The 27,862-nt window shown below is 53.6% G+C and overlaps 13 protein-coding genes across 13 annotated transcripts; 7 read left to right on the forward strand and 6 right to left on the reverse strand.

Annotated features, from left to right (window-relative positions):
- Window positions 1-186: 186 nt before the first annotated feature.
- Window positions 187-762, reverse strand: J4E92_004771 (uncharacterized protein; the record flags this gene model as incomplete). Its single annotated transcript, XM_051496159.1, has 2 exons — window positions 187-546; window positions 604-762. The coding sequence occupies 2 exons, from the start codon at window positions 760-762 to the stop codon at window positions 187-189; spliced, it is 519 nt and encodes a 172-aa protein (XP_051353999.1).
- Window positions 763-3,064: 2,302 nt separating this feature from the next.
- On the forward strand, window positions 3,065-4,749 carry J4E92_004772 (uncharacterized protein; the record flags this gene model as incomplete). The annotated part of the gene is made up of 4 exons (XM_051496160.1): window positions 3,065-3,088; window positions 3,141-3,257; window positions 3,306-3,492; window positions 3,542-4,749. The coding sequence occupies 4 exons, from the start codon at window positions 3,065-3,067 to the stop codon at window positions 4,747-4,749; spliced, it is 1,536 nt and encodes a 511-aa protein (XP_051354000.1).
- Window positions 4,750-4,894: 145 nt separating this feature from the next.
- J4E92_004773 (uncharacterized protein) lies at window positions 4,895-6,424 on the reverse strand (the record flags this gene model as incomplete). Its single annotated transcript, XM_051496161.1, has 2 exons — window positions 4,895-5,909; window positions 5,961-6,424. 2 exons carry the CDS (start codon window positions 6,422-6,424, stop codon window positions 4,895-4,897), a joined length of 1,479 nt encoding a protein of 492 aa, XP_051354001.1.
- Window positions 6,425-7,347: 923 nt separating this feature from the next.
- J4E92_004774 (uncharacterized protein) lies at window positions 7,348-8,576 on the forward strand (the record flags this gene model as incomplete). The annotated part of the gene is made up of 2 exons (XM_051496162.1): window positions 7,348-7,715; window positions 7,766-8,576. The coding sequence occupies 2 exons, from the start codon at window positions 7,348-7,350 to the stop codon at window positions 8,574-8,576; spliced, it is 1,179 nt and encodes a 392-aa protein (XP_051354002.1).
- A 1,031-nt stretch (window positions 8,577-9,607) lies between these two features.
- J4E92_004775 (uncharacterized protein) lies at window positions 9,608-10,352 on the forward strand (the record flags this gene model as incomplete). Its single annotated transcript, XM_051496163.1, has 2 exons — window positions 9,608-9,643; window positions 9,798-10,352. The coding sequence occupies 2 exons, from the start codon at window positions 9,608-9,610 to the stop codon at window positions 10,350-10,352; spliced, it is 591 nt and encodes a 196-aa protein (XP_051354003.1).
- Window positions 10,353-11,660: 1,308 nt separating this feature from the next.
- On the forward strand, window positions 11,661-12,370 carry J4E92_004776 (uncharacterized protein; the record flags this gene model as incomplete). Its single annotated transcript, XM_051496164.1, has 2 exons — window positions 11,661-12,005; window positions 12,071-12,370. The coding sequence occupies 2 exons, from the start codon at window positions 11,661-11,663 to the stop codon at window positions 12,368-12,370; spliced, it is 645 nt and encodes a 214-aa protein (XP_051354004.1).
- A 765-nt stretch (window positions 12,371-13,135) lies between these two features.
- Window positions 13,136-13,868, forward strand: J4E92_004777 (uncharacterized protein; the record flags this gene model as incomplete). Its single annotated transcript, XM_051496165.1, has 2 exons — window positions 13,136-13,528; window positions 13,578-13,868. The coding sequence occupies 2 exons, from the start codon at window positions 13,136-13,138 to the stop codon at window positions 13,866-13,868; spliced, it is 684 nt and encodes a 227-aa protein (XP_051354005.1).
- Window positions 13,869-17,197: 3,329 nt separating this feature from the next.
- On the reverse strand, window positions 17,198-18,135 carry J4E92_004778 (uncharacterized protein; the record flags this gene model as incomplete). Its single annotated transcript, XM_051496166.1, has 4 exons — window positions 17,198-17,470; window positions 17,520-17,559; window positions 17,605-17,714; window positions 17,767-18,135. The coding sequence occupies 4 exons, from the start codon at window positions 18,133-18,135 to the stop codon at window positions 17,198-17,200; spliced, it is 792 nt and encodes a 263-aa protein (XP_051354006.1).
- Window positions 18,136-18,565: 430 nt separating this feature from the next.
- J4E92_004779 (uncharacterized protein) lies at window positions 18,566-19,427 on the forward strand (the record flags this gene model as incomplete). Its single annotated transcript, XM_051496167.1, has 2 exons — window positions 18,566-18,833; window positions 18,904-19,427. The coding sequence occupies 2 exons, from the start codon at window positions 18,566-18,568 to the stop codon at window positions 19,425-19,427; spliced, it is 792 nt and encodes a 263-aa protein (XP_051354007.1).
- Window positions 19,428-19,629: 202 nt separating this feature from the next.
- Window positions 19,630-20,162, reverse strand: J4E92_004780 (uncharacterized protein; the record flags this gene model as incomplete). Its single annotated transcript, XM_051496168.1, has 3 exons — window positions 19,630-19,680; window positions 19,731-20,041; window positions 20,090-20,162. 3 exons carry the CDS (start codon window positions 20,160-20,162, stop codon window positions 19,630-19,632), a joined length of 435 nt encoding a protein of 144 aa, XP_051354008.1.
- Window positions 20,163-20,505: 343 nt separating this feature from the next.
- J4E92_004781 (uncharacterized protein) lies at window positions 20,506-22,248 on the forward strand (the record flags this gene model as incomplete). Its single annotated transcript, XM_051496169.1, has 1 exon — window positions 20,506-22,248. The coding sequence occupies one exon, from the start codon at window positions 20,506-20,508 to the stop codon at window positions 22,246-22,248; it is 1,743 nt and encodes a 580-aa protein (XP_051354009.1).
- Window positions 22,249-24,127: 1,879 nt separating this feature from the next.
- On the reverse strand, window positions 24,128-24,988 carry J4E92_004782 (uncharacterized protein; the record flags this gene model as incomplete). The annotated part of the gene is made up of 1 exon (XM_051496170.1): window positions 24,128-24,988. The coding sequence occupies one exon, from the start codon at window positions 24,986-24,988 to the stop codon at window positions 24,128-24,130; it is 861 nt and encodes a 286-aa protein (XP_051354010.1).
- A 762-nt stretch (window positions 24,989-25,750) lies between these two features.
- On the reverse strand, window positions 25,751-27,287 carry J4E92_004783 (uncharacterized protein; the record flags this gene model as incomplete). The annotated part of the gene is made up of 3 exons (XM_051496171.1): window positions 25,751-25,831; window positions 25,880-26,917; window positions 26,967-27,287. The coding sequence occupies 3 exons, from the start codon at window positions 27,285-27,287 to the stop codon at window positions 25,751-25,753; spliced, it is 1,440 nt and encodes a 479-aa protein (XP_051354011.1).
- Between the last annotated feature and the right edge of the window lie 575 nt (window positions 27,288-27,862).

Genomic DNA, 27,862 nt, shown 5'->3' on the forward strand with positions numbered 1-27,862 from the left:
CGCCATCACCAGAAGAACTAATCGCAGCAGCGAGCCCCTGGTTCCTGGACGCGGAAACAGTCTGGTGGCGCAAGTTCCTCAACGGCACAGGATGAAAGTCAAGTTTATTGAGGCTATGTCATCAGGCATCATTCTTACTTTACGGGAATTGGCCAAGGTATCCACGCTCCCAAAATATATTTGAGTCTAGTATGGCGCCTTCAACACAGCATGCACATACGTCTTCGTGCAATCACTCGCATTGCCCCTCCAGCTCAATACCTCGTTACTCAGCGCACCCTCGCATATCGTCCAGCCTTCTCGCTCGCCATCCACAGTCAAAAGATATCCCTCGTCCAACGCGATATTGCCCGCTGGCTGTACCGAAGCGAGGAACTGCAACTCCGACCCCGTTGTCACCACCGTACTGTTGAAACGACTGTATGTATTAACGAAGGGCGCTAAGGCGATGGTGGAAAGTGTGCCGTCTGCCAGGGTGAAGTTGGGGAGGGAGCCGTAACCGGGGCCTGTGAGGCGGAGGAGAAGAGCGGGTTGGTGGAACGGGTCCTATGCGATGTTAGATATTGCGATGGGTTATTTCGGACGGTTGCTGTAAAGACTTACGAATAACGAGGTGGCGGACACGGCTTTGAGCTCAGAGGTATTCGCACTAGCATCTATTTGCGAGGTGGTGACAAGCAGGAAGTTGGTCAAATCTGTCGGCAGCGCAGCGCAGATGGATGCGCTCGCAATGGCGAAGGAGAGAAGAGATGAGAAGCGCATGCTTAATTGTAATAGCAGTAACAAAAGATCAGAAAGACACACAAATGACTTGAGAACAGCGGAAATGTCAACGAAAATGTTTCGAAACAACCCCAACAGCGTCCCACCCCTCCTACCTATATACCTCCAACCTCTCACCCGCTTCACCGGGACCGAAACCCTGCACGAAGTAAAAAACGACGATCCCACGTCCCACAAAGTCCGCATGCACACATACCATCATAGGACCACCGCGCGATCTATTAAGTACGTTTACGCGTGAAAGGGTAACCTACACTGAAGCTTTTCAGCCACCCAATCGCCCGCCGCCGTAGCTTGCCACGACCCTGCCGATCAGTCTATGCGCATCCCTGCATGTACAGCTGGGGAAATGCGTTTGTCAAGCTTGAGCGCTCGATGTCAGGGACCAACCAACGGGACGGGGATGGGTGGGGGATGCGAAACACAGGGCTAGCTAGGACTTTGCAAGTCAGGTCGGCTGGTTTGCTGACGTGTAAAGAAGGGTTATTCGGACCACGAGTGTGAGATTCGATACTGGGCTGTGCAAACAATATTGCAATGTCAGACTTGGAATTGGGGAAGGTTGCCTGAGATTGAGGCATGGAAATGCTGTGGCTGGTGGGGGATCTCCACTGCGTCATCGCATTGTCGCGTGACTAGCGTGGCCGTAAGAAGCCTAGTTTTGCCGGTTGGGTCCACCCAGCACTACTTGTGGCGACGCGACGAGGCTGTGGTGCCCGGGCTGTCAGGTCTCCATGGGTGGATGGGGGAGTGAGGCAGGTACGGAGTAGTGTGTGTCAACACTATTTATGATAGTCTCGGGACAATATAAGGGCATGTCGGTGAGTCGAAGGCGGGTAACGCAGCACCAGAGTCAAGCATTACCGACCAGAACAGAGCGGATTGGAGAAAGAACATTAGCATGTTTTTGTCCTTGTTTGCTACTATCAAAGGTATCATACAGAGTGCTCGACTGAAACTTGGGTATGCCGAGCGCCCGCCAACGCCAAAGTAAATGCCGATTTGAACGAATCGTGACCTGTGTCTTCCGCTGATGCACATTACCCTACTATCCTTATACTGTGCCCTATCCTGTGATGACCAGTCCGTCTAAGCAGGAGTTGCGATTGCACCGTCGCCTAGTACCCTCGCGACTAGGATGTATAGCATCATCGCTCCGAGGACCATCCTCCATTTGTTGCGGCTCAGCCAGCCTTGACCTGCATCGCGTGCTATTTGCGCTGCATCCTGGACAACCGTTGCGCTTGTGCCGGGGCGTCGTCGCAGGCCGGAGACGTCGGGCGAGCATGCTGGCTGCTGCGAAGGGGTTGGTGCTGCCGGCCGTGGTAGGCCCGTGAGGGGGTCGATGCGGTTCTCCTTCATCCACTTGAGATTCTCCTCGTCGACATCCGGCCACTCGTGTCTGAATTTTGCGCCACCATCTCCAGCCCGGATGTTGCCGTTCTGGCGACCACCGGCATTGTCTGACCCAGATGCTTTGCTGCCGCCGCCTGTGCTGTTCCACCACCGTGTGCGCTTGGCGAAGAGTTTCCGCTCTGCTTCTGATGCCCGGACGCTGCCCGTAGTTATCTCGTCGCTGGTCATGAAACTCAGCAGGCCCGTTAGAATCGTGCTGACTTCCCATGCGGGGTTGAAGCTCTTAGGGTGGAAGTCGGAGATGCTGAGGCACAGCCGGCTGCTGGGCTGGAATCGACCGGACGGTGTGTGCATGCGGATTGCGGGCGGCGCAAAGGGATAGTCGGGCGGGAAGTTCAACGTGCCCCAGTACTGGCCGCCGTGGTAGGGTGTGTCTGGTGGGCCGGTGATGATGTAGTGCCATTCTAGGATGTTCCTATCCGAAGGGTGTGCAGTAATGAATGGCGGTGGTGATTTGGAGATGGAAGCGTATTCTCTTGTGAGGCGCTTGGTGGCTGCTGGCGTCGCCATGGTATGTGAATGTGGGGGAAGAGTGAGTGAGTGGGTGGTTGGGGTAGTCGACGTGTTCCTGGGCGGAGATAGTTGACGTCGACAATCGGATGCGCTGTATAGGTGGCCACCAGATAACAGTGCAGAAGGCGTGGCACGTTTTTCAGTGATTACCCCGCGATAGACAAAGGATAAGAATCACAAAGGCAGGCGCGATAGGTGAATTAGGTCGTTGGTGAAAGAGTTCGGGTCGCACGTCCAGACGACCTTGGAACAGTTGGAGAGTAAGCGCACGTGCATCCGCCGCCCGCGGCGATCCAAAGTTCAAGGTTTCTGAACAACGCCAAGCATCACGCACGCAGACACAGACAGCCCAATGGCTTCGCCGCATGAAGACGATGTGAGTAGGCGTGCATCGTGGGAGTAATGGCACATCGCTAATTGGGCCCCAGGTCTTCGAAAGGCTCAAGAACAAGACGGACCTGAACGAGCAGAAGCGCCAGCAGGATGAGCTCAATGCGCGGCTCTACGCCCAGCAGCAGAGGTCGAAGGAGAGGCTGGGAGAGCTGGTATGCATTCTGGATATTCAATTGGGGCTGTTGCTGAGGCTGTGCTAGATTGACGACAACTCGTCGCTACCCGTGACGATATCATCGGTCCGCATCCTTCACGCCAACCGCACACGAAGAAGCTTCCTCGAGCGAGTAGTCGACCCCCTGCTGAGCGCAAACCGGGACCAGCCATATACCCTCGAAGATGCGATAAAGGAAGTTGGCGAAGCTACCGATAAGCTCAATCGATTTGGTACGTCAATACGCGACGGAGGGGCTCGCATTTGTCTAACATTGGCTAGGTATCTTCAAGTCGCCAATATCAGTCTACCTCGACCGTCCAAACCAGACCATCGCCTCTACCTCCCCCACGGATGTTGACGTGTACATCTCGGCCCAGGAGCGCGGCAACTATACCATCAAGACCGGAACTGAGGCTGGAGCCTCTGAAGCCGATGCCTATGTCCACGCCGAACTTCGAAATCTGCTTGGTGGAGCCGAGACGCTGAACGCACACGGATCGCTGGGCACGCGAACACGGTCGGCCTACTCCCTCGCCTTCGACAGTCCCATCCTCAGCAACCCCGATCTCAAGTTTCAGGTCAACGGATTCGCGAGTTCGACACTGAAGAGCTGGGCAAGCCATGAGGAGGTCCTCAAGGGCGGAAACTCAAAGCTACTATGGAGGATGAAGAACGGCGCGACACACGAATTTGGCTACTCTGGCATCTGGCGACAGGTGACTAGTCTGGCTGAGAACGCATCGCCCTCTGTTCGCGCAGATGCTGGTGACTCATTCAAGTCGAGCATCTCGCATACCTGGGTCAACGACAAGCGCGACTACCCTCTCCTGCCTAGCAGCGGCTACTTCTTGAAGACCGTATCCGAACTCGCAGGTTGGGGACCGCTGAAGGGCGACACCGCATATTGGAAGTCAGAGGCAGAGTCGCAAGTCGCTCTCCCCTTCGGCAACACAGGCATCACGCTTACTGCTGGTCTACGTGGTGGACTTCTCTACCCCATGGCTTTGGGCGGGGGGAGCCAACCCCAGGCCTCGCGCATTAACGACCGCTTCCAGCTCGGCGGCCCCAACAACGTTCGTGGCTTCCGCATCGCTGGTCTTGGTCCGCGTGACGGCGCTGACGCACTAGGTGGTGATATCTACGCTGCTGGTGGCGCATCGCTCCTTCTCCCTATTCCGCGCGTCGGCAAAGAGACTCCTCTCCGTCTCCAAGCTTTCATCAACGGTGGCCGTCTCCTCGCACTCAAGAACCCCAACTCCAAGAAAGAAGACGGATCATTCGGCAGCTCAAGCGACGTAACTGGCGCGATCCAAAAGTCCTTCTCCAGTCTCACTGCCGAACTTCCCAGCGCGGCAGCTGGTCTAGGTCTCGTCTACGCACACCCTGTTGCAAGGTTCGAGATCAACTTCTCTCTCCCACTTGTCATGAGGGCCAAGGAGGAAGGCAGGAAAGGACTGAGCTTCGGCGTCGGCATCGAGTTCTTGTAGACACAGATCCAGGTGTGTAAATGTGTATTTGTAGGCCGTATAGACTTTCTTCTCGAGCAAGCAGATCACTTCTTTCTCATTCATAGTCATGTTCACATGTCTCTCGCATTCAGTTCAAAAGTCTACCCCCCTACAACTAAAAGATCTAACTTCCCACCAACTGCGGGCCCTCAAACACCTTCTGCGGATCATACACCCCCTTGATCCCCACCAACCTCTCATAATGCTCCCCCCAATACCTCGAGTGCGCATCCGCCTTGGTAAGGTTCGTATCCGCATAATTGATATACATGCCAAACTGCTCGCCCTCACTCGCCTTCTCAATCGCGTCGACCCAGCCATTCAAGAACTCCATCATCTTGGGCGTGTACGTCGCGGAATCGGGGAAAATGCGGTCGTTGAACTGCATCTTGAAGACGGCGTTGCGGTGCGAGTACGACGTCTCGTCCGCGGGCACTTTGGAGATGGCAGAGCCGGACCCGCCGTGCATGTCGATGAGGAGGTACCAGGATCGGCCGCGGATGTTGCGCGCGGTGGTGAAGTAGTAGTCTGCGAGGGCGGTCATGGCAGCGGGGGAGAGGTACTCTGGCATGAGTGACTTGGCGTAGAAGTTCTCGTGGTAGTCGTATATTTCCGGTTGAGGCAACGGGCCGTTGGAAAAGGAAGTCAAAGTGTCGATCCATTTCTTCGTTGAAACGGTACCTGCGCCGCGTCCCTCAAGGGGGATGTTGAGTTTGGTAAGCAGCGGGTTCATGATGGTGTCGAAGGCGCTGCGGTTGCCGTAGTATACTCCAGTCAACTGGTTGGGGAGGAACATGCGCATGTTCAGCTCTGGGGGTTGGTCGTGAATGGTGAAGTTTTGGAGGACGGTCAGGATGTTGGCGAGTTGCGATGTGTTGGATGGGGAGAGGTTGTAGGAGAACACGAGGTTGCTTTCGGGGGCGTCAAACGTTTTGAACTTGAAGTCGGTGACGATGCCGAAGGCGGCGCCGGCGCCTCGTAGGGCCCAGAAGAGGTCTGGGTTCGAGGTTGGTGACGCGGTTACTACGCTGCTGTTGTGGAGGACGACAGTTACAGAAACTAGTTGGTCGAGTGTAAGGCCGTGCAGGCGAGATGACATGCCATAGCCTCCATGAAGAGTGAGACCGCTTACACCAACACTGGAAAGTGTTAGTACATACATCGTGTTGATGATGAGGATGAGGACCTACCCAGGACATGTTCCGTGGCTGATGGCTTGCTTGCCTTGGTCGTAAAGAGCCAGAGCGATGTTGCCCAGTCTTCCACCAGCTCCAACAACAGCTGTGTGTGCTTCTTGATCAACAGTCACGCTGTTGAAGCGACGCATGTCGACGATCAAGTGTCCATCTTCTCCTCCAAGACCATGTGATCCATAGCTGTGGCCTCCGCACTTCGGAGTAACTTGGACACCACTCTCAACTCCGCAAGATACAGCATCTTGAACATGTTTGACGGTCTGTGGTACGACGTAGGAAGCCGGCTTGAATGGTAAACGAAGATTGAAGGGCTTGACTGCCTGAGTATAGTTTTTGGTGCCTGCAGCATATACAGGAACCTGGCGAGACTCAAGACATTCGCTCAATGTGGAATTCGCAGCGGTAGTGCAAGAAAAGAGAGCGCAGGCTGCAAACAGCCATGTGTAGTATTCTTTCATGATTCTGGAAGTCGGAAAGTGGCTTGGCTGCCCAGGAACAATTCATCCGCTAACGTCCTCGCGATACTTATGGATTGCTTGAATCCTAGAGGTGGATTCTGATGATGAGATACATATTGACCCAATACACTACGGCTGAAGACCCAGAAAACATGTCTGACCAGGAGACATGACTGCGATGAAGGGATGAGAATGCCCAGAGTGGAAACCTTGCTCTTTCCTTGGATCCTTCGTCGGAATCGTGGGGATTCCAAGAGGATTTGGTACTGGTAATAACAGATCTTGCCTCCATCGCACGACAACTTCCAAGCTACGGCTATACCAAGAAGCGGTGGCTTCAGCTTGATTTACCTCTTGGCAGAGATTGGTCGCAGAAAGATTAAGAAATGCCACCTCGTCTATACCCACACACGTGTCCAGGTGCGCTGCAGCCGCATCCACGTACCGACATAGGGCAGCGGCGTGGCGGCTGCATTCCCGGTATAAGGCCTGGCCAAGAGATCTTAACATGCGCGTGCCCGAGATGAAAGACCGAAATGCAAGGCTACTGCAATTTCGCCATGTTGATCAACCTGGGGTCGGCAACCGGCTGAAACGTTGTACCCCTGCTCGAAACATGGCTGTAGATTGCTATATATTGTCCGACGTGCGGCCTTTAACCGGCTTGGACAATCGCATACTCACCGAGGCTGAAGTGGCACCCTCGCTTTCAGCAAAACGCATGATGGAGTCGGTTGTTTAGTCCAAGAGGGTGTAGTCAGGTGTTTCATCGTCGTAGCTCCGAAATGTCGAGTGCGGGCGCGTGACGCAAGGCGGTCTGGTGGAAATGTCAAAGAACACACGTCGAACATACAAAACGATGCTACTTCCCTGTGCTTCAAAGTCAGTAACAGATACATCCTGACTCGCAAACCATAATCATCATGGTCCATTCGCATTCACTCCTTCTACCGCTGTTCGGCACGGCCGCAAGTGCGGCAAACTTGTGGGCGACGCACTACTCTGGCACCATCAACTACCTGGCGTTCAACAGCAATGCCTTGACTCTCAGTAGTTCGGCCTCGACTGGCAACAAGCTGCCTAGTTGGATCACGTACGACAGTGCTGGAAAGGCGCTCTATATTCCAGATGAGGTCTTCCAGGGCCAAGGAGGCGGAAACTTGGTGTCCTTCTCCACGGGTGCGAACGGCAACGTGACCTCAATCGGAAAGGGCTCTACACCTCAAGGTGTAGTTGCGACAACGCTATATGGTGGTCCGGACGGAAGAAGCTTCATCGCCAATGCGCACTAGTAAGTCAGCAGCCCTTGAGTAGACAGAAATATTGCTAACCAACCGAAAGCCAAACTTCGCAGTTGACAACCTTCAAGCTGCCATTGAACGGCGGACAGCCGCTTCAGACAATCAAGTACACTGGTAAAAGTGTCAACCCTTACCGACAAGAAGCTCCCCACCCGCATCATGCTTTTGTGGACCCGTCTGGCGACTTCTTGATCGTACCTGATCTCGGAACCGATAAGATCAGGATCAACAAGATCGATCAGACAACTGGCAATCTTACAGAGTGCGGTGCTGCTTTACCGCCACCTGGGACGGGACCAAGACACGGCGCCTTCTGGGCACCAGCAGGAGCGAACTCGCGCGTTCGCCGGGCTGCAGACGGCACAGTGCTCTTCATCGCCAACGAGCTCTCCAACAGCGTGTCGGCATGGGCGGTGTCATACCCCGCATCGGGAGGCTGCATGTCTCTGACCCTGAAGCAGACGCTCACACCGTACCAAGGCAATGCCACCGCCGTTTCTGGCACCAAGGTTGGTGAGATCAAGGTCAAGGGAAACTTCGTTTACACCAGCAACCGAAACGACAAGAAGTTCAGGCCGAACGACTCAATTACCCAATTCAGCATCTCTCCTAACGGAAGCCTGACATGGACAGCCCTCACGTCGTCCTATGGCACGTACCCGCGTACTTTCGACATCAACAAGGCCGGTGACTTCGTCGCCATTGGCGATCAAACCACTTCGAACGTAGCTATCGTACCAAGAGATCCGGCGACTGGCAAGTTGGGAGAGCGCGTTGCGGACCTTAGGATCGGAGCTGCCGGCATTCCGGAGAACGAGGACGGTCTCAGCGCGGTTGTCTGGGCCGAGTAGGCGTCCGCTTGTTGATCATTGGGACTTCTTGTATATACAATAACTTTCGTATAAATCATAGGGTTGCGCAGGCTGATTGCGATTCCACGATGACGCGTTCGTCTGCGATGGAGGTGTGAAGAGGGAAGAGCGCGTGAAGCTTGAGTGTTGCCAAGACGCTAACCCGTGTGCCATTTCTTTGCGCGTCAAGACTCATCCCCTTGCTTCCTTGTGCATCTAGAACACGTCCTACTAGCTGCCAAATTCGACTCTGTTATCAGAATCATCCCGAAGAAAATCAAAGATCCGCAGTGCTCACTCGCAATACCAGCCTTTAACCGCATCTCATCCAAAGTCCAGTCATACCTGCCATCCACCAAAATGAAGACTGACAATTACCTCAACCTCTGCCTCGAGCAGGCCGCTAAGTCGCCTTTACGCTACCGCCATGGGGCCATCGTAGTCCGTGGCGGTAAAGTCATTGGTCAGGGCTACAATGATCATCGCTCTGGCTTTGATGGTGGTGCCCTGAAGACCGGGCGCCTCCCACTGCGCTCTTCGACTAAGCGAGAGTTAGGTTTACCGGAAGGCCGTTTAAATAAGACGTTCACGCCGTTTGAAAGCATGGGCGGTGGAGGAAAGCTCGCCAACACTCCGTTATCTATGCATAGCGAGATGATGGCGATCCACTCTGCTCTCTCGGCTTCTAGCACGCTGGCTTCTAGCGCGGTGTCCTCCGAAAAACCGTGCTTTAAACTATCGGGTGATTCTAAACGAAAGTCACGACTACGAAGGGAAGCAATCAACTCATATGTCAAAGCGATCTGCGAGGCCGCACTGGCCCAGTCCACCGCAGCCTCTGGCAGTGCCCAGTCTGGTGTTCAAGAGTGGCGATTTGAATCCTCTGCATCTGGATCGTGCGAGACTGAACCTTGTGTTTCACGACCAGGAGAAGAACGAGAATGTGGCCTTATCGGGAGTGAACAGTACGGAGAAACACCGCCTGAAGAACGGGAAGAATCATCATCACAAGCCTGGCAACAAGTCCAACCATGGACAACACAAATACAACAGTCGACGACATGCGCGTAAGCAGACCATTGTAGCTCCATGCTATAACCAGTCTCCAACGTCGAGCGCTTCTGAAGCGTCTTCGTCGCCGGAAGTGTCATTCAATAGTCGTGATAAAGCAGGGAAGGTGCGTCGTCCAAGCTCTGTTATCACACATGCTAACTGTTATAGAATGAAAGACAGAATCCCCCAACCGCCAGGACTCAGCCAATGCTCATGCCAAAGGGACAAACTGGAAAAAATTCTCGCAATCTCAAAGACAGGACCAAGAGCCCGCGTTTGAATGGAGCCGATCTGTACGTCGTAAGACTGGGCTGGCAATGTGCGCTGAAGGTGTCCTGCGAAGAGCCAGACGAAGACGTCGCGACGCTACCTCCATCGCGCCCTGCCACAGGTTCATTGCACGACGAGCTCATCAGTCCAGAGCCGGCGAGGCCAGCCCGCACCAAGCACCCGCCGTCTCCAACAAAGGACGAGAAGCGACCCACCGTCCTGGCTTCCCGACCCTGCTATCGATGTATATCCTACATGGCGTCTGTGGGCATCAAACGCGTTTTCTGGACCGATGACAAGGGAGGATGGGAGGGCGCAAAGGTGCGTGATCTGGTTGACGCGCTTGACAACATGGGGTCACAGTCGTCTACTAATGCTTCAACGGCACTTAGCAGCGTGTTCGTCACAAAGCACGAGGTGCTTATGCTGCGCAGGATAATGGGGGACAGCTAAATTCGGATGCATCTTATACTATCATGACAACATACAGCTTCCGATAGCCTCATGTGTGTCTTAATCGCGTTTGTGCTCCAAGCAAGCGGCATCTAAGATCACGCATTCTATAGCAAGCAGATGGAGTTTCTCTATACAAGTACCCATGTGTCTGCCAGCAGACTTGTTCCAGTTTATTCAAGCACGATGGTCGAAATTCACAAGATCGAGTTTGTCGACAGCTGTCCCGTTCTTCCCTCGACTGCTCCACGTGATTGCCCTCACATCATCGACCTGGGTTCCCACAAGATAACCGAGGGCGATTTTGTTACAGATATCCAGATACAAGATGCAGTCGTCACGGTTCTTAACGCGGTTACAAGCAATACTCTTCTCGATTTCCTCGCGTGTACGGGGACATCCCGAATCGAGTTTAAACCCAGGTCCGACCCTCATGGGGCTCGTGTTATCGTCATGAAGAAGAGAAACGAGGTTGTAGTAAGTCACGACCCATCAAAGACTGTAAGAATACACATCAATAACAAATCCTTTTTAGGTTGGTCAGTATACTGTTGATACATCACAAAACACGTTAGACTTCAGCACAATTATCCGTTTTACTATCGATTTGCACCGAGCCTGGAAGGTAACATATGCAGCTTATCGCGATAGTTTTCCACAAAGCTGGGACGGAGTCTGGGCGGGAAAGACGACCGATGGTGGCTTCTTGGCTGCTCCCCACAGGACTACAGAAGGAGACCCAACGAGGGGACCTTTGCTCAGGAAATTCGCTGACTACTTGTTGGTAAGAAGGTATTGGGACAGCGATCAATGGGCTTGCACGATCACTACTTCCTAGAGACATGTCGTCAGTCAAGTGACTGAGTGGAAGAGATATCGCGGTACACATTTTGGATGCCGGGAGCTTTAGTCGGGTCTTACATGACTTCACCGTTTCACGGATAACTCACATTAATTCAGTAGACCGTGATCTTGGGGTATCTCCATACCTGACCGTCTTTGAATTCCTCAGATCAAGCAGTCAAAAATTAGACTGGTGTGTCAATACGGAGCCCGCATTTAGTCACACGAGTGTGCCTATCGAATTGGGTTGCCGGCTGGGTTCCAAATGTCAATGACGCAAATGTAGCTTCACTGGTAACTGGCTAGAAGTGGGATTTTCTCTCTCACCTCAGGCTGCGCGTACTGTCACCGCCGCGTACTGCTATTACTCGTGGTCTAAGCTTTTGGTATGAATAAAAACAACCTTGGATCAATTTCCACTTCCCACACAATACACCAATCCCACATCATATCACGGCAGACATGATGGCTACTGCTAACAGCTCCGATATCAATGCAACCGAGTCCATTGATGCCGAATATATCCCTGTGCCGTTCCTCAGCGTCTATGAGCGTCTTCCTGCAGGTGCATCCGTACACCACCCGCATATCATCGATACATACCTCTGGTCCAAGCACTTGAGTCAAGACAAGAAACTCCACAATGTCAAGATCCAAGACGCAGTTGCCACTATACTCTACAAGATGTCAAAGGACATTCTGGGTCAGTTCCTCGACAAGCGCACTACGTACTTCAAGCTCGCCCAGTGGACCGAGTTTGATCACAAACGAGCCAGGCTTGTCATCTGGAAAGAGGGGGCTCAAGTTCTCGTAAGTGGATATACCCGATACACTTGAGATCTCATCACCATGCTGATAAGGCTTTTCCGGTATAGGTAGGCTACTACTTCGAACACGTTGAAGACAACCTTCTGTACTGGAGCAACGTCATCCGCTGCACTGTCAACTTTGATGGTTCTTGGAATCTCCTGTCTGCCAAGTCTTATACCTCTACCAAACGAGGACTTCTCTACGCATGGTCAGAGAACTTCATCCCGGGCCGCTGGGACGGGGAAAGCAGCGCTGATATCACGGAAGAAGATATCGTGCACGGCTTCAGCAAGTCCATGATCTCCATGCAGTGCGATGACGAGATGGAGTACAAGCGGGAGATCGCGATCACTATGGCTGATTGATACATCGTCATGTTCATGGCTGATGCAGCATCAACACCGATCTCTTGAGCGTTGAATTACATCTATCCAAAAAAGTTCAAAGGGGAGGGAACTCTTAGTGAGTGAGGATCCAAGTGAGCTGCCTCACCTACATTCTATAGTAGTTGATACACCTCGAGAATCTACTATCATAAACCTGTCATGAAATCTCATGTGTTATGATAAGCCGTGACCCTTCCAAGGCGCAACAATGACTTTGTTCCCAATAATTTCAATCTCGAAGGGCACATTTCAACAATTGCTGCTCTTTGATCTCACCTTCCCTTTGTTAATGCAGAGCTCAGACTACACTCGCCAGCTCTTCCGGCCTGCAACACCAAGTTGCATCAAAGTCTTGCAATTTGCAAACGAAAATTACTAAAGATATGTGTACTAACCGGTATGTCCACTCCTTCCCCACCGTCGCGCCTTCCAGGAGCTCTCACCGACCTCGCCCGCTAGCGCTACTTGTGTGACCCGCATGGCAAACGCCTACACGCTTCACATAGGGCAGCTCTTCACCCATCATCTTTCATCGCTCCTCGTCAGACTTCATGCTCATCACTCCTCTCTCTTGGATCTCATCGCTCACCAGAAGCTAGCGTGCCCAACTGTTGTACTCATATATCTTGTACCATGCCGGTAACTACGAGATTCAGACGCTTGCAGCTACAACATTCTAACATTGACACCGATCTCGAACAAGACACACGAGATCACGCGCAACCTATCGGCCGTACCGCTGCAATGACTAGCCATATCGACAGCACTCCCATGGAAATCGACACCGACAGCAGCGGTCTTCCGTCCCCTGCCGGTACTGACATTCAACCCGATTCGCCAGGCAAGAGCGATTCTGGCAAGAGCGACAGCAGCACGTCTTCATACACGGACGACTTCGAAACCCTACCTTCAAGTGGCCCACCCAGTCATGCTCACATTCTCGATCTTGCCGAGTATGCTGCGTCTATCAAAGAAGACGGCGCACTGAAGCTCCAAGATGCCGTTGTCACCGCTCTATACAACATTTCGCCGGCGACACTCAAGTCGTTCGTTAACCCCACGGTCAACACCTTCAAGGCCGTATTCGGCAAGAAGGACGTCCAGCTAGTCATCTGGCGCAAGGGTCTAGAGGTCTTCGTAAGTCATCACATACCCTTCAAGCAGACGATCGCTAACACCCCTCCAGATCGGCACATTCGAGCATCATACCTCTATGAAGGCTTACCGTTTCGAGCACGTCGCCGGCTTTCTCATTGGCTACGACGGGTCCTGGCATCTGAAAGTGACAGCAAGCAACGCCTACTCCGCTCCGAAGTGGCCAGATGTCTGGGCCGGCAAGTTTGAATGCCATGGTGGTGTTGCGAAAATGACCATCGAGACCGAGGAGACGGAAATGGCGAAGCGCGCCTCGGCATTGGCGACTGCAATGATCGGTGGCAAGTACTGGGAACTCAAGACCGATGTCAAGATGACTTGATGCGAAGCCAGCATCGTTGAGCGGGATCAGTCGGAGTTGTTTGGAAGGATACAATCTGGGGTCTATTTGGCGCGCAGAGCTATGCGGTGTTTCTGGGGTCTGGGGGCCTTGTGAGAAGGTAGCAAATAGCTACGGTATTGCCACGACGGAGATATTATGAAACACATGAGCTTTACTACTATATAGTCAGCTCGCGAAATCTTGACGGAGACATGAACTACAATGAAGAGTGTTACAATTACCAGCAGGTCTCCCCCATGTTGTTCAGCTCACACTAGAGCTTTGTTCCTTGCGTTTTGTGCTGTATCATTACCTATATCCCGATCCTGCGACCGCACCTTTGAAGCACCAAACACCTCCTCACCCATCTATCAGTCAGTCGACTCCCAAACTCCGCTTCCCCAACCTACCAGATCCCTACAATACCACCGCTCCAACGCCCCACTCCTCCATCAAAACCACTCTCAGAGCCCATAGTCCAACGGTAAGACACCCACATCTCAAACCGCGCAGGGCTGCCATCGCATCGTCTCAGCGTGCGAACGAACAAGGCTGAGAAACCACCTGGGCCTTTGTCGAATGCGTACAAAGCCTTTCTTGAGGCTCTCACAGTGTGTCGAATCAGATTCTTGGGACTTCGCCGATGATGACCTGCACACAGCCTTACCGAGATTGTGGGGGATCCGCGTTCAAGTCGCGGTGGGCTCATTCCTTTTCTTCATTTTTTTGCTGGAGGTTAGAGAGGGATATGGTCGGAGTGATGATGTCTTTTTTGTTGCTTGGGTGGTCCAGATAGGTAGGCGGGTGGATGAATGGATGCGGTGGAATGAGTGATATGCGAGTGAGTTAGTCCTATCGAATATAGACCGCTCCAAACGCCTACGCACACAATTAGCAGTCATCTTCTAACATCCCTTTTGCCTATGTACCAGATCCATAACTTCATACCTATCAGTCCTCCAACCCACCCCTCTTCCATCAAACCTCCCACCTTCGAGCCCATGGTCCAACGGTAAGACACCCGCATCTCAACGAGCTGGCTCGCCAGCGCATCGTCTCAGCGTGCGCGAAATAAAGCTGAGAACTGACTTCAGGATCCCGTCAAGTGAAAGTGACCGCTCTGTCTGGTACAAATAAGATAGGCACAAAGCCAGCTCAGCATTGCGGGAGATCCGCGTTCAAGTCGCGGTGGGCTCATTACCTTTTGCTACATCTTTGTTTTGAGCGTTGTGTGTGGGTTTACCGTTGTTTTTGCTGTCATGGAGGGATAGATGAGAGCGGTGGCGTGGCGGGTGAGTGATTTCCGTGGACGGGGATAGCCTATGCCGGTTCATATTCACTTGTGAATCAAGAAGTATTCACATGTTCAAGTATGCATTTCCTGTGAGATCTCTATCTGCTTCAGAGGGCTGTTACACTGCCACTTCGTGCAAGAAACAAAATACACAAGTCTGCAGACCATACTAGAATAAGGTAAGTGAGCTAGAGTCACTTCGTGGTAACGCAGGTTCCGTAGGGTTCAGTTTCTCCATATGTTGACGTGTCGTCATGACTATGTACATGTCGTGTCATTCGTGAAAACGTCTCACACATCTCATCGTAACACCGTGGCACACGTTATCCAGGACTTCCATTTCTCACAGTAACATGCCGCTATCCAAGAGGAATAGCTACGCCTCCCTAGATAAGCCAGGTAGCAGCCAGTACGCCGAAGAACAAGGCAATGAACGAGGCCCTATTGTCTCCAGCCTGACCCTTCTTAGTCTCAGTGGCCGCAGCGTGTGTGGTCTCTGAAGCATGAGTAGTGCCCGAGGCATGGTCAGAGGCATGGCGGGTAACCGTAGAGTAGACAGTCCTCGTGGACTCTTCGTCCCTTGCGTTCAGCGTGGGGAAGATGCCGGGGGTGTAGCTGATAGCGGTGCCGTTCGCAAAGGGTGGAGCATGATGACCACCTGACGGTAAACGCGCCATCGAAGACGAGGAAGCAGCCGAAGATGTGGAATCCAACGCAGACGAGGAAGCCGCCGAAGATGCGGAAGCTGACCAAGACGTGGAAGCCACCGAAGACGAGCTGCTAACAGTATGGCTAGGGAATAGACCAACCGACCTGCTCTTGCTAGATGATGGCGGACCGACGGACGACACTATCGATGGTATCTCAGTGCGAGACGCCGACGGCGATCCGCCCGAGACATGGGAGGATTTGACATCGGTAGGGAGAATCGCAGTGAAAGACCAAGTGATGGACGGGGGAGGCAGAAGCGAAGACGTAGAGCTGGGGTTAACCTTGATGACTGATCTAGTGATGGTAACTTGGACTGTTGACTGAATGATCACGGTCGTGGTGGGCTCCTCTGTGGGAGGACCTCCAACGTCCGAAGTGGCTGAGACGGGTTTGTGGGGGAGAGGCTGCACTGAAGGAGCAGCTCCGACATCCGAGGTAGGAGCGGGAGCAGGAGCAACGCTAGAGGTCAGGCTCTGGTCTGCCGTCACAGTGGTTGTCCTGGTGGTAGTGATGGTGACGGTAGACGGACCTTCGGTCTTCTCGGGACAAAGATAGGTGAGGGTAGTCTCATAGCCACGTAGCAGTACCGCGTCTGTGCATAGCTTCGGGAGCTCGGCGCAGTGGTCGTCACGTGCAGCTACAGCATGAGCGAGAACGTGGTTGATAGCGGGATTCCATTGGGCAGACTCCGCGGCAGCGCCTGCTGATTATTAGTTAGCAAGAGTGGAACAGTGGGTAAGCGCGCTGGTTGGAGACTGTTTACCGGCAACTGCGACCATGGTGAGTGCGCGTACAGTGTTCATCTTGGAGGCTGAACGTTTGTATCGGAAGGAGCGACTGGGGTTGAAGTGGGTTGAGGGAAGTAGCGAGTGTGAGTAGAGAAAAGAATGTGGAATGGATCAGATACTTCAACGAGCGTGGTGAGGTGAGTGGAAGCTGATGATTGCACAAAAGGTAAATGTTTTGTTGTTATGAGAGCGATTGCGGTCAACGGCACTAGCTCCATTGGCCCTTGAGCAGCCAATAGCGTCGAGGGCGATTACTGGGACGAGTGAATGGGAAATTGGAGCGCGTTTGCTCTCCACTGTTGCTGGTAACATCGCGCAAGTGACGTCATTTCCGTGAGCCGATATTGCCTTATGAAGACGCTTACAGCTAGAGGCTGTTTGGGGTGGTGAATGAACGGATACGGTGAGGAAACAGAACATTTTGGTCTGGGACCAGAAAGCTAAGTCCGAAGCCCGGCAACCACCCACCGTCAGCACTGGCAGAATACTGATAGTTATGTGGCAACGAAGCTTCTCCATCTTGTAAAGAGATCCCCTCAGTCCCCGTACAGCTCTATCAGGTGATTCAGCATCTTCCGCTGTAATTCGAGAAGCTGCTCTTTGGATATCTTACCGCCCGCCGGTGTCGGCTGCGAGTCGGTGACTTCGGTCGGGTCGTAGCTAGAGCCAACTACCAGATGTGGCTTTACACCAAAGAATGGAACACCCAATACTTTCAGTGATGATGTTTGTGAGTCGACCATAGCTTTAGAGGCTCGATATACCTTGGCGTCATATTGGTCCAGTTCCTCTGTCTCACGCTCTGGTGTCTGTGCCGCGTCAGTAGCCATCCATCAGCATAAGTGTACTTGAACGTACACGAAGCGCGGGTGTATTTTCTAAGAGACCTGGTAAAGATCTGCGAACGTTAGTCACATATCATGAGAAACGTCTTGTGACGTACAGCGCAGCTCGATGAGTCCGTTCGTTCTCCCGCTTGAACTTGTGTTCATCGATCAGATTCTTGCGTCCAGCCTCCCAAGACTTAACATTGGACTCTTGATCTTTCATCAACTGACCATTTCGTAAGCATTATACGTGGGTTCATAAGAGACGTGTGCCTTACCTTGCGAACCGCAGGAGCAAAGTCTGGGTTCTGGGAAGCTATCTTGCTCACACAGCGAAGACCTTGTTTCCATTCCGTGATGGTAGAAGGATCGATGAACGGAGAAGAAACTCTGTCTTGTGGTTTGGGAGGTGGCTGTCGATGTTGAGGAGGCGCGCGACCAGCCAGACGAGGGTCAGCTGGTTGTTGATACGGAGCACTTTGCTGATTTGGATATGCCTGTTGGGGTTCCGGGTACCCCTGATGACTCTGGTAGGGCTCGAATGGTTGTTGTTGATCCTGAACTGGCTGAGCTTCCGGTTTGGGCAGGTTCGCAAGCGTAGCCAAAATTTGCGCCAGATCCAGGTTCTGATTGACGTTTCCCGCCATGTCTGCGACAACAGCGTGACTGCACTATTTGATGGTGTTAAGGAGACTCTCCAATGCTAAGATGTCGGAAGAGTGGTGTTAATTGAATGCGGGCACGTTGGATCATGGCGTGTGTTTGCGCTCAGATCAAGGACATTACAAGGAAAGAAGCAATCTTTGGCCTGCACTGCTCATACTGAATTCTACTGCCCTCTCAAATCAACGTATCACGAGCTCCCGATCCACATACGAAGAAGATCTGATAAGTAGTTCACTGGTATTGTTGACGATGTACGTTAGCGGGCAGATGGGCGGAAATCTCCGCATCGAACCCTAGTCCATCTCGACTTTTGGAAATCATCGAATCATTCGTTCTCCCGCTCCGCCATCTTCACGACATCCTTCTCCCCCAACACTTGACCTCCGAGTGCTCTGCCCACTTCCGCCCACCATGTCGAAATCACCGAAAGAGTCAACGCGATTTACAGCCACCGGAGTATGGGCGCACACAAGACCTGGCGGGCGGGCAACGACGCTGCAATTCGCGGATCCCGCACCGAAAAACGAAACGCCACAGCAGAAGGTCAAGCGGTTACGAGAGGCAGCGAACAGGGCAAAGATGGCGCAGGTGACGAGGTGGGATTACATGTACTTGTACGGCAGAATGGCGGCGGATGCGGCGCATAGATTTACCGTCTACGGCTTGATATTTGCAACAGGTATGTGGGCACCAAGTAGCCAATGGCTGCACTGGTCATTGGGTAGGAATGATGCTAACTGTCTGAACAGGTTGCGTCGGTGTCCTCGCAGTCTTCTCAATAGGCGACATGATCGTCTACAACCGACGGAAACGAGCAATCTACTTCGCCGAAGAGGAACGAGTCCAAGCCAGGATCCTCGAAGCCGCCCGCAACGCTGTCGCAGCAGGAACAGCCTCACCCGCACAAGCCGCTCTTGTCACAGGTATCGCCGAGGAGCAAGAAGCAATGGAGAGGAAGAAGGCAGAGCGAAAGGCGCCCTCTAAGCTGCTATGGTGGCTGCACGGCGACTGGAAGGAGGACCAAGCAATCGCAGAGCAGAGAAAGCTGGCGGTTGAGGAGATTAAGCGGCAAGAATCCCAAGGCAACTCAAACCTAGGCATCGCTGCTGCGGTACAAGAGGCCAGGGCGAACGACACAACATCCACCTTCACATCATCGACACCAGTAGTCGGAGGCCCGCTCGACAATACAGCAGAGAAGGCAGTGCACAAGGTGGAGGAGACGGGCAAGGGATGGTTTGGATTCATGAAGGGTGGATCGAAGAAAGAGTAGAGGAAGGACAGCGGAGAGTGAAGCCAGACGCTTCAGTGTACTATATACGACCTCAGCCTGTACATTGCTGTCACATTAGATGTATGCATGATGGAGTTCTTCAGCAGTTATGAAGGAGTCAACGATCATCTTGGGTATCTTCGCTTCCTGTCCATATTGCACTATCAATGCATTTTCAAACGATTTCCAGTCTTGCAATTCGCTAGTTCCCTTGACCAGCCACTGGGATGTAGCTTCGACGCTCCCGTGCACGCTGTTTCCAGTCAGTTTCCGACCAAGTCGGCCTCGCTCATCTACACGTACCTCTCTCCATCCCTCAACATAAGGCCGCAATGCCGCCCATCCCAAGAGCCCCACCGTCGCGCCAATGAAGACAAACACGACTGCCTGGTCTTTCGCAGAGTCCCTCTGGAAGCATGTTGTAAGCACGTTCTCCTCTTTTTCTCCTGCGCAGAAGCCATAACCTAGGCAGAATTGGCGGTTGCAGTCGTTACATGTCTTCTTGGAGGCGCGGGGTTTTAATTCGAGGGCGGCGGGCTTCTTCGTGCTGGGAGCGTCGAGGGCTACGATGGTACTGTTGCCGAAGCAGGTGCATTTGCAGAATGACGTACGCGCTATGAGATGTTAAGAAGTGTCTAGGTACGAGAAAAAGGGTGACGTACAGGCTGCAAGGGACAGGGAGAGGGAGGAGAGAAAGGTAAGGAGAAGGAAGAGCAGGTATGGCGGTCTTCGCATCGTGGTGGTGACAACGAGATAAATGTGTTGAGTCTGTACAAGCGAAGGATCAATTGCAATGCGAGCAAGATGTCAATCTGATCTGGTTCTAGACGTCTATCGCGCGATGAACATGATAATGGTCAGAGTGGAGCTCCAAACCTCCGCCCGCATACACGCTAAGACCAGACAGCTGGGTCCCTTGTCGCGCTAAGCATTTTCCTTTCCCCTCCGGCCCCGACACTTCTACACGACGCTTACAGGCGTCGCTCAAGCTTGCAGCCCGTATTATTTGCTCTAGACGCCCTGGAGTCTTTGCGCACAGTCATCTACACCTGTCGCACGCGCGCGAACCTGCGACCCAATGCCAGCAGCACAAGCGCCTAACTCTCCCGAAGCGCAACCCGAAAGCAAGGTCGTCCGCCTGCACATTACGCCTTTCCGCCCCGACCTGCTCAAGGTCTACGTCGCGCCCTCTGTCCTTCCCTCTGCGCAGAATATCTCGTACCACACCGTCGCGACATTCCCCGAAAAAGGTTTCGGCTACGTAGAGCTACCCGAACCCGAGGCTCAAAAGATCAAGAAGAAGCTCAACGGCACAATCTTGAGAGGCGCAAAAGTGCGGATAGAGATGGCGAAACCGGAGAAGCGCAAGGCGCTGGCAGAGGCTGACGCGGCGAAGGAGGTGGCGGACACCGAACGCCCCTCGAAGCGCGCGAAGAAGGAGAAAAAAGAAAAGAAGGAGAAGAAAGAGAAGAAGAAGAGGGAGCAGGGCGTGCTGGAAGGTGTAGAGCTGCCAGACGACAGGAAAGTCAAGCGCGGTTGGACTGAGCCGTCGAAGAAGGACAGGAAGGATAAGAAGGATAAGAAAGACAAAAAGGACAAGCGTGACAAGGACGAGAAGAAGGAGCGGAAGCCTTCAAAGTACACCAAGGATGCTGAGCTGCTCTTCAAGGCGAAGCTGACACCCGTGGCTGCGACCGAAGTTGCGCACAAGGACGAGAAGAAGGTGAAGAAGGAGAAAAAGGAAAAGAACAAGTCAAAGATAAACGAAGTGGTCGTTCATGAGTTTGAGAAGAACATCAAGACTCCCAGCTTCCTGAAGCAGCCACAGGTCGCCTTGTCTACCAAGCCTGCAGTCGACTATGTCAATGGTGAGGGCTGGGTCGACGAGGACGGTGTCGTTGTTGAGCCTGAGACTGGCAAGGCCAAGGCTAGGCGAGCTCTGGAGCTGGTAGACGCGCCTTCGGAGGCTCAAAGGGCTTGGATTGACGGGACAGCAAAGTCTACGACCACGAAGGATCAGAAGAAGAAGAAAGCCACTCCTCCGCCATCATCGTCCGAATCCGAGGACGAATCATCAGTAGTTTCGTCTTCTTCTGAAGATGAGGACTCTTCCGACTCCGATTCAGAGTCAGAATCAGAATCAGAGGCCGAATCATCTGCATCTTCTCCCGCTCGACCTGTCGAAAGTAGGAAGACGCCTGAAGTCCAACCAACTACATCGTCCGAGAAAGAGGTTCACCCCCTCGAAGCGCTGTTCAAACGCGCAAAGCCCGCAGATGGCGCAACCTCAACTCCCACCAAGAAGCTCACCCCAATCGACACATCCTTCAGCTTCTTCGACAACAACGAAGACACGATGGAAGTCGACGGCGAGCGCGGCCAGCCCATCGACGAAGCCCCCACTACACCCTTCACTCAACGAGACATTGAATGGCGCGGCCTCCGCAGCGCAGCACCAACCCCCGACACCGCCGGCCTCGGCCGCCGCTTCTCCTTCGACTGGCGCAAGAACAGCCAAGAAGCCGACGACGACGAAGACATGGGCGACGTTGACTCGCTCGCCGAGCAACGCCTATCTCAGAACACGCGCGCAAATGCCAAGGCCAAGCTAGCTGAGGTTGCGGAAGAAGACGAAGGGGACGAGGAAGAGAATGCAGCGGCTGCTGGTGGTAAAGAAGAGAAGCCGGAGAGCGAGTTTAAAAAGTGGTTCTGGGAGAACCGGGGTGATTTGAATCGTGCGTGGAAGAAGAGGAGACGGGATGCGTTGAAGGCGAAGCGGCATAGTGAGAATAGGAAGATGACTGGTAGTAGGAGGGTTTGAGGAGAGACTTAGAGGATAGTCATGGCATTGTTTTTACGTTTGCGCGCTTCAAGATGTTCATGAATTGGGCTAGCTACGAGAAAGGGAGAAAGGAAGACAGGAAAGGAAGTTATCCTCTCAATCCGTAAGACTGAGACATGAGAAATGTCTCTCAATCAAGACCTCCACGTTATCATACAGCCATCCCCCTCAAAGATTCATTTCCCGTGTGTACGCCTCAAACCAGAACGCCTACCCCATATCTCTCCGTATAGCTAAACATCAACCCCCTTAAACATAACACACCTCCCACCCTCCCTCTCCCCACCAACCCAACTACTCTTCCTCCCCTCCCCACCACACGCCTCCTCCGCCCTCGTCAGCAACGTCCCCTCACCCATCACATCCCTCGCCTCAGACTCATGCCCTTGGCTCGACGCCGTAGACGAGTCACTCGGTATGCTGCAGAAGGGGGCGCCTATCATGCCTTTCTCCGTCGCAGTGATGATATCCGTGGGTATATGTGGGAGAGGCGGTCGTTGTGGTGCAGAGGATATGGTTGAAGGGTTGGAAGATGTAGGCGGGGGTGGGGAGGCGGACGTGGAAGCACGACGTTGAGGGTGGGTTGAGGGATTATGCTCTGTCGTTGTCGTTGTTGTTGTCGTTGTTGTTGTTGTAGGTGTCTGTACTTGCTTCGATGGGAAAGCTGAGTTTCTTGTTAGCATGTCGATACACAATTCTCCAAGTCTAGATATTACATCGGCTGGGATATGTTATCCATGTACATACCATCGCTTCCGGCATCGACGTGTTGGCTACTCCTCCGCCTCTTCTCGAAGCTGCCAGTCAATTTATCGCGTAGGTTGAATAGCCAGTTCATATTGTACGACGATGGCTCGGAAAGTAGGTGTTCTGTTCCTGATTTCTTAACAAACATGATCGGTCTGGATATCCAACACAAGTCAAATCGTACCTTGATAGAAGTTGTAGTAACAGCAGTCTCGCGCAATGATATATCAACCAATATTCGTATAAATCAGTCCGAAACTCAACCACGAAACGGAAGTTGAAAGGTCCACTCTCAGTATATATCCCGACCCCGAAATACCCCGACCGATGCAGTCCCGCCCCCATTAAAGGTTGAAAGCTGTTCTGTTCCACCTTCAAACAAGAAATGACGTACATACGGCACGGCGGGGCGTTAACTTGCTCTTGCTTGCTCGCTTTGCTTATCTGCTTACTTTACACGCCCCCATGCCCGTGCCGTGGCGCCTCGTCCCTTCCACCGCGTCACGTCACGACACTCCAAAACTGAGGCATTAAACACCATCCATCCATTCGACCTCTCGCAACATCACGCCACAAATGTGTCCTGCACTTACGTATGTCACGTATCCCGCGTCGCTGATCTGCCGTCAGAAGGGGACAACGAGATCGACACCAGGATGCTGTTCCGTTAGGTGCATATCGTGAGGATCAGCGGCGTTAGTCGTCTAGCCCTAGACAGATCTACGGATATCCCGTCATGCCCGTGTTGGGGGGGAAAGAAGCAAAGTTTGTGATAAGGGGATGCATGGAATGGTAATGGGCGGAGTAAAGAAGATTCGGGGTTATCTTTGTGATGGCATCAGTAGTAGTCTTTTGTTTAGCTTGATTGATTGATTGATTGATTGAATGATGAGAATGGTAGAATTAGAATAAAATGTCCGCCCGTATGGATGCCGATTGGCATAGCATACCATGCGTGATCGCTCAAACTCCATGTTAACAAGTAAAGATATGGCCGGAACACTCCTGTTCCATCCCATCGCACACGCAACGTGAGCCTGGCCTGCGCCATTAACAATCCTTCTCACAGATACCCTACAAACACATCTCCTTCACCCTATTCACAGCTTTATTAGGGGACCCCTGCGGTCTCATTAGCAGGTGCTTGCACAGTATCAGAAGCATTGCCAACCCCGCTGCTCTGCGACTGCGGTGCACCCCTCCGACCCCTCTGACCGTCAGCGGCGTCATTGCCGCCCCTGATCATGCGCTCGAGATCGCGAATGCGCTGTTTCAAGGCCTCGTTTTCCTTTTTGACCTCCTCCAGCTCCGCCTTGTGTTGTGCCACCTCTTCGTAGCGTGGGGTGCTGACGACGCTCGAGCTGCGGTGGTCGCGCTGGGCAGCATCGCCCGTCGCAGGCTGGGAGGAGATGGAGTAACGGTGTGGAACGTGGCCTGGCGGTAGGCCGCTGCGGGAGACGCTCGAGGAGCTGCGGTGGCGGCGCGAGGATGTGGGATGCATAGGTCCGGTGGGAGCTTCAGCGTGTGCGACGGAGGAGTCGGCGGCGCTTGACATAGACGTGTTGGAGGCTACAGACGCAGAGTGTGCGCGCAGAGCCGAGAGTTCTCGCGTCAGACGGTTGACGACGGCTTCCTGCTCCTTCTCGAGCTCCAAGTGCAGCTCTGCTTGTGTCATCGGGCGTGGGTGTCTCATCGGAACGCCTGCTGAGTCGACGCTCGCCTGGACGTAGCCGCTCGCGCTGGGGCTGAGAGGCGGAAAGCCATGTACATGATGTGACGCTGACTGGGGCGGTGGTAGGGTACCGCCAGGCGATGCGAGAGGCAGCGGCGGGGGGCCCATCTGCGATGCTCGCCTAGAGCCCGGTGTAGATGCCTGACGTGACGATGTCTGACGTGACAAGGAGCCTGAAGCTGGCTGCGTGCTCGAAGTGTTGCCTGTGCTGGTCGGCACCTTGTTCAGATCCGGGGCCATCGTGCTTGTCTGGGTGCGAGTCGCGCTGGGTGTGGTGGACGTGGAGGCGTTGATGACCCGTAGGACACGCGCTGTCTTGGAACTTTTATCGAAGAAGCAGCTTGTGGCTAATTGTGGAGGCGAGACTGATCTCAGTTACTGGGCGTTGTTGTGGTGGTTCCGAGTACGTGGACGGGAGGAAAGTGCATCAGCGGAGCGCACGAGCGACCGAGAGGGGCAGGGACATTCACTGCATCGCCATGATTATTCCGGACGCGCTTGCTCCGAACGGTGTGCTTTAACCGGAATTTGCTTGTCAATGATCGTTTGGATGGTGTTGGTCGGACAGAAGCGAAGATTACGGCAGAGCAGCCATGTCCACTCAATGCGCTAGCATCTACCAGTCTGCTACGAAGGCTGAACCCTTGTTTCCCCACACGATGTGACGATGTCGAGCTGAAGTTATCAACATTCACACATCCACGTCGCGTCCACTTATTGATATGTATTTGAAATCTGCAAGTTTGTTTGGTATTCTTCAACTCATTGCTCGTTCGCTCATCCTGTCCATCCTCCGGCCCGCTCGTCGCGCACGGCGGGCGGTGTCCAGTCGTGGAAGATCGCGACCTGGACCCTATCTTCGCCTTCCCCATGCCTAAGCGTATCTTTAGATTTTGCAAACACGCTTTTGGATACCCATGAAATCCTCCAACTCCAAGCGCAATGCTCTATCGTGTGGGCCCCGAATGTGAATAGTCGCTCTCAGAAAACACTCGTGCTCCTCTAGTACGTCCTGGCCAAGTTGCGGAGGTACCAGTCTACGAGCCTCCTGCCGACCTTTGCCTCTGAAACGTGGATGAGGTCCTGGTAATCGTTAGCAGACGTCTTTCTTCCGGGATGTGCTGAACTTACACCCTCCATGGCGTAGTCGAGGTCGCTGGCCTGGATAATATCACCATCCAATAGACCACCCTCGGCCCACCTTATTTGCCTGCTCCTCTGCTTGTTGACAAGCAACCAGCACCTCAGCTTCTCTGGCTCTACCTCCAAGAATCCAGCGAGCTTCTTGAGGTCCATGGTTGTGTAGAGCTTGAGGTAGCTCTTGACGGTGGGCGACATCATGTTGTTCTTGACCTCGTCCATGAAGATGCGGAGGTGGTGCTCCACGGGGTCAATGTTGACCTCTGGGTTGTCGAAGTCGGGAGGTGTGGGGCTGATGAACTTGGGGCAGGCGGTGCGGAAGAGCTCCTCAAAGAGGGGAAGAGACTCGGGGCCGCCGCGCTGCAGCCTGTTGAACTGCTCGCCGTACTTCTCCCTCAGAGCAGTGTGGATGGTGTCGTCGAGCCTGGTAGGCTGGAAGGCTACGCAGATGGCGACAAGTGCGTACATTTGGTCGTTCTTCTTGGTAATCGAATCGTACTGCGCGTTCTTCTGGAAGTTCTTTGTCCGCGAGACGTAGACGAGGATGTGGCTGAACATGCGGATGGCATCCGAGTATCGTCGCATCATCATGTAGGAGAATCCGACGTAGTAGTATGTGGTGAAGTGGGCGGCCATGACGCGGGCGAACATGGCCTTCTTGTTGAGCTCAATGTCGTCGAGCGTCTTGAGCGCGAGGCTGAAGTCTCCGAGCAGGCAGTGCACGCGGAGCAGACCGATGATGGAGAAGTATCCCAGCATCTTGTATAGCGGCCTGTTGCCGTATTCTCCGGCGTACAGACTCGCGTCCTCGCCCCGCTTCATTGCCGCCAGCTGCTCGCTGATCTGTGACCGCTGGATGAGCGAGTACAGGACGTTGAGGACGCTGTAGCAGCCCCATGTGTTTGGGTTCTCGCGCAGGAGCGCAATCTCCTCCTCGTTCTCGTTCTTCTGGGCGACTCGTTGGCGGTAGCTGCAGAAGCTGTTGAATTGGTAGATGAACTCGTCGATGACATCCCACGCCCAGTAGTACTATGCGCAGTTAGCCCTGCTATATTCCCCTGTTTTCCATATTCCTTACGTTTGGCACTTCCAAGTCAACGGGGCCCTCGGAGTTCAGGATGTAGTGGAAGAGGTTGCAGTAGCTGTCGTAACTCGCAAACTTGGTCTCTAGCGTGGCCTGGAATTCCAGGGGAGTGGCCGCGGCCTGCAGTTGCGCGTGGATGTCCTGGTTGCTGTTCATCGAGGGCATGCGGTCGAGGTCCTCCATGCCGTCGTATTGGACCTGCTCGCGGTAGTCGTTCGCCATGGCCTCCTCCTCGACGTCCGAGTCGTCGTCCGGCGCACGCCTGGCAGCGTCGCCATTCTGGTACTGCGGCGGGACACGCTCGCGCAGACTCATGTTGGGTATTCGTTCGGCGACGGCACGGGTGCTTGTACGGGGGGTGAATGTCGTGTCGTGGTGCTGCTCCCCGCTTTGTCACGAAATTTGGCGTTCTGTGCGTTTGCTAGCGGCAGTCTGCTATCGATAGCGCGCCCAAGTAGAGGGCAGGCGCGACCGGGATCAGCGCTGTGAGGGGCAGTGCGCAGAGGTCCACTCCACTCAATCCTCACGGCCTGCTTGCTGTCTTTGACATGCCCTGATTCGACTCACCGGCCATTTCCTCAGCGCTGGGTGTCGTGACGGCGTTGAGAAAGTATGGCGAGCCCATGTCGTTTACCGGCGCCGGGTCCGTAGTTTCGCCCTAGAGGGCGAGTAGCTGTGTGCATCAATAACGGAGGCTTTAGGCGCGCCCGGTGCCAGTATGATGTCTTCGCATGCACTGTGGCTGATAAACTACAAAAGCCTGCCGTTCCTCTGTCTCTAGACCCTCTGGAAGCCACGCCGCTGTCAAAACCCTACTACTGTCTTTACCAGCCACGCTACCCATCTTGTCGCAGTCAAGACCCTCTCTGCCCTCTGACTCGCTTCCCACC

This window comes from Alternaria infectoria (genome assembly GCF_024043175.1).
Source record: "Alternaria infectoria strain BMP 0036 chromosome Unknown scaffold_6, whole genome shotgun sequence".
Taxonomy (NCBI): Eukaryota; Fungi; Ascomycota; class Dothideomycetes; order Pleosporales; family Pleosporaceae; genus Alternaria; species Alternaria infectoria.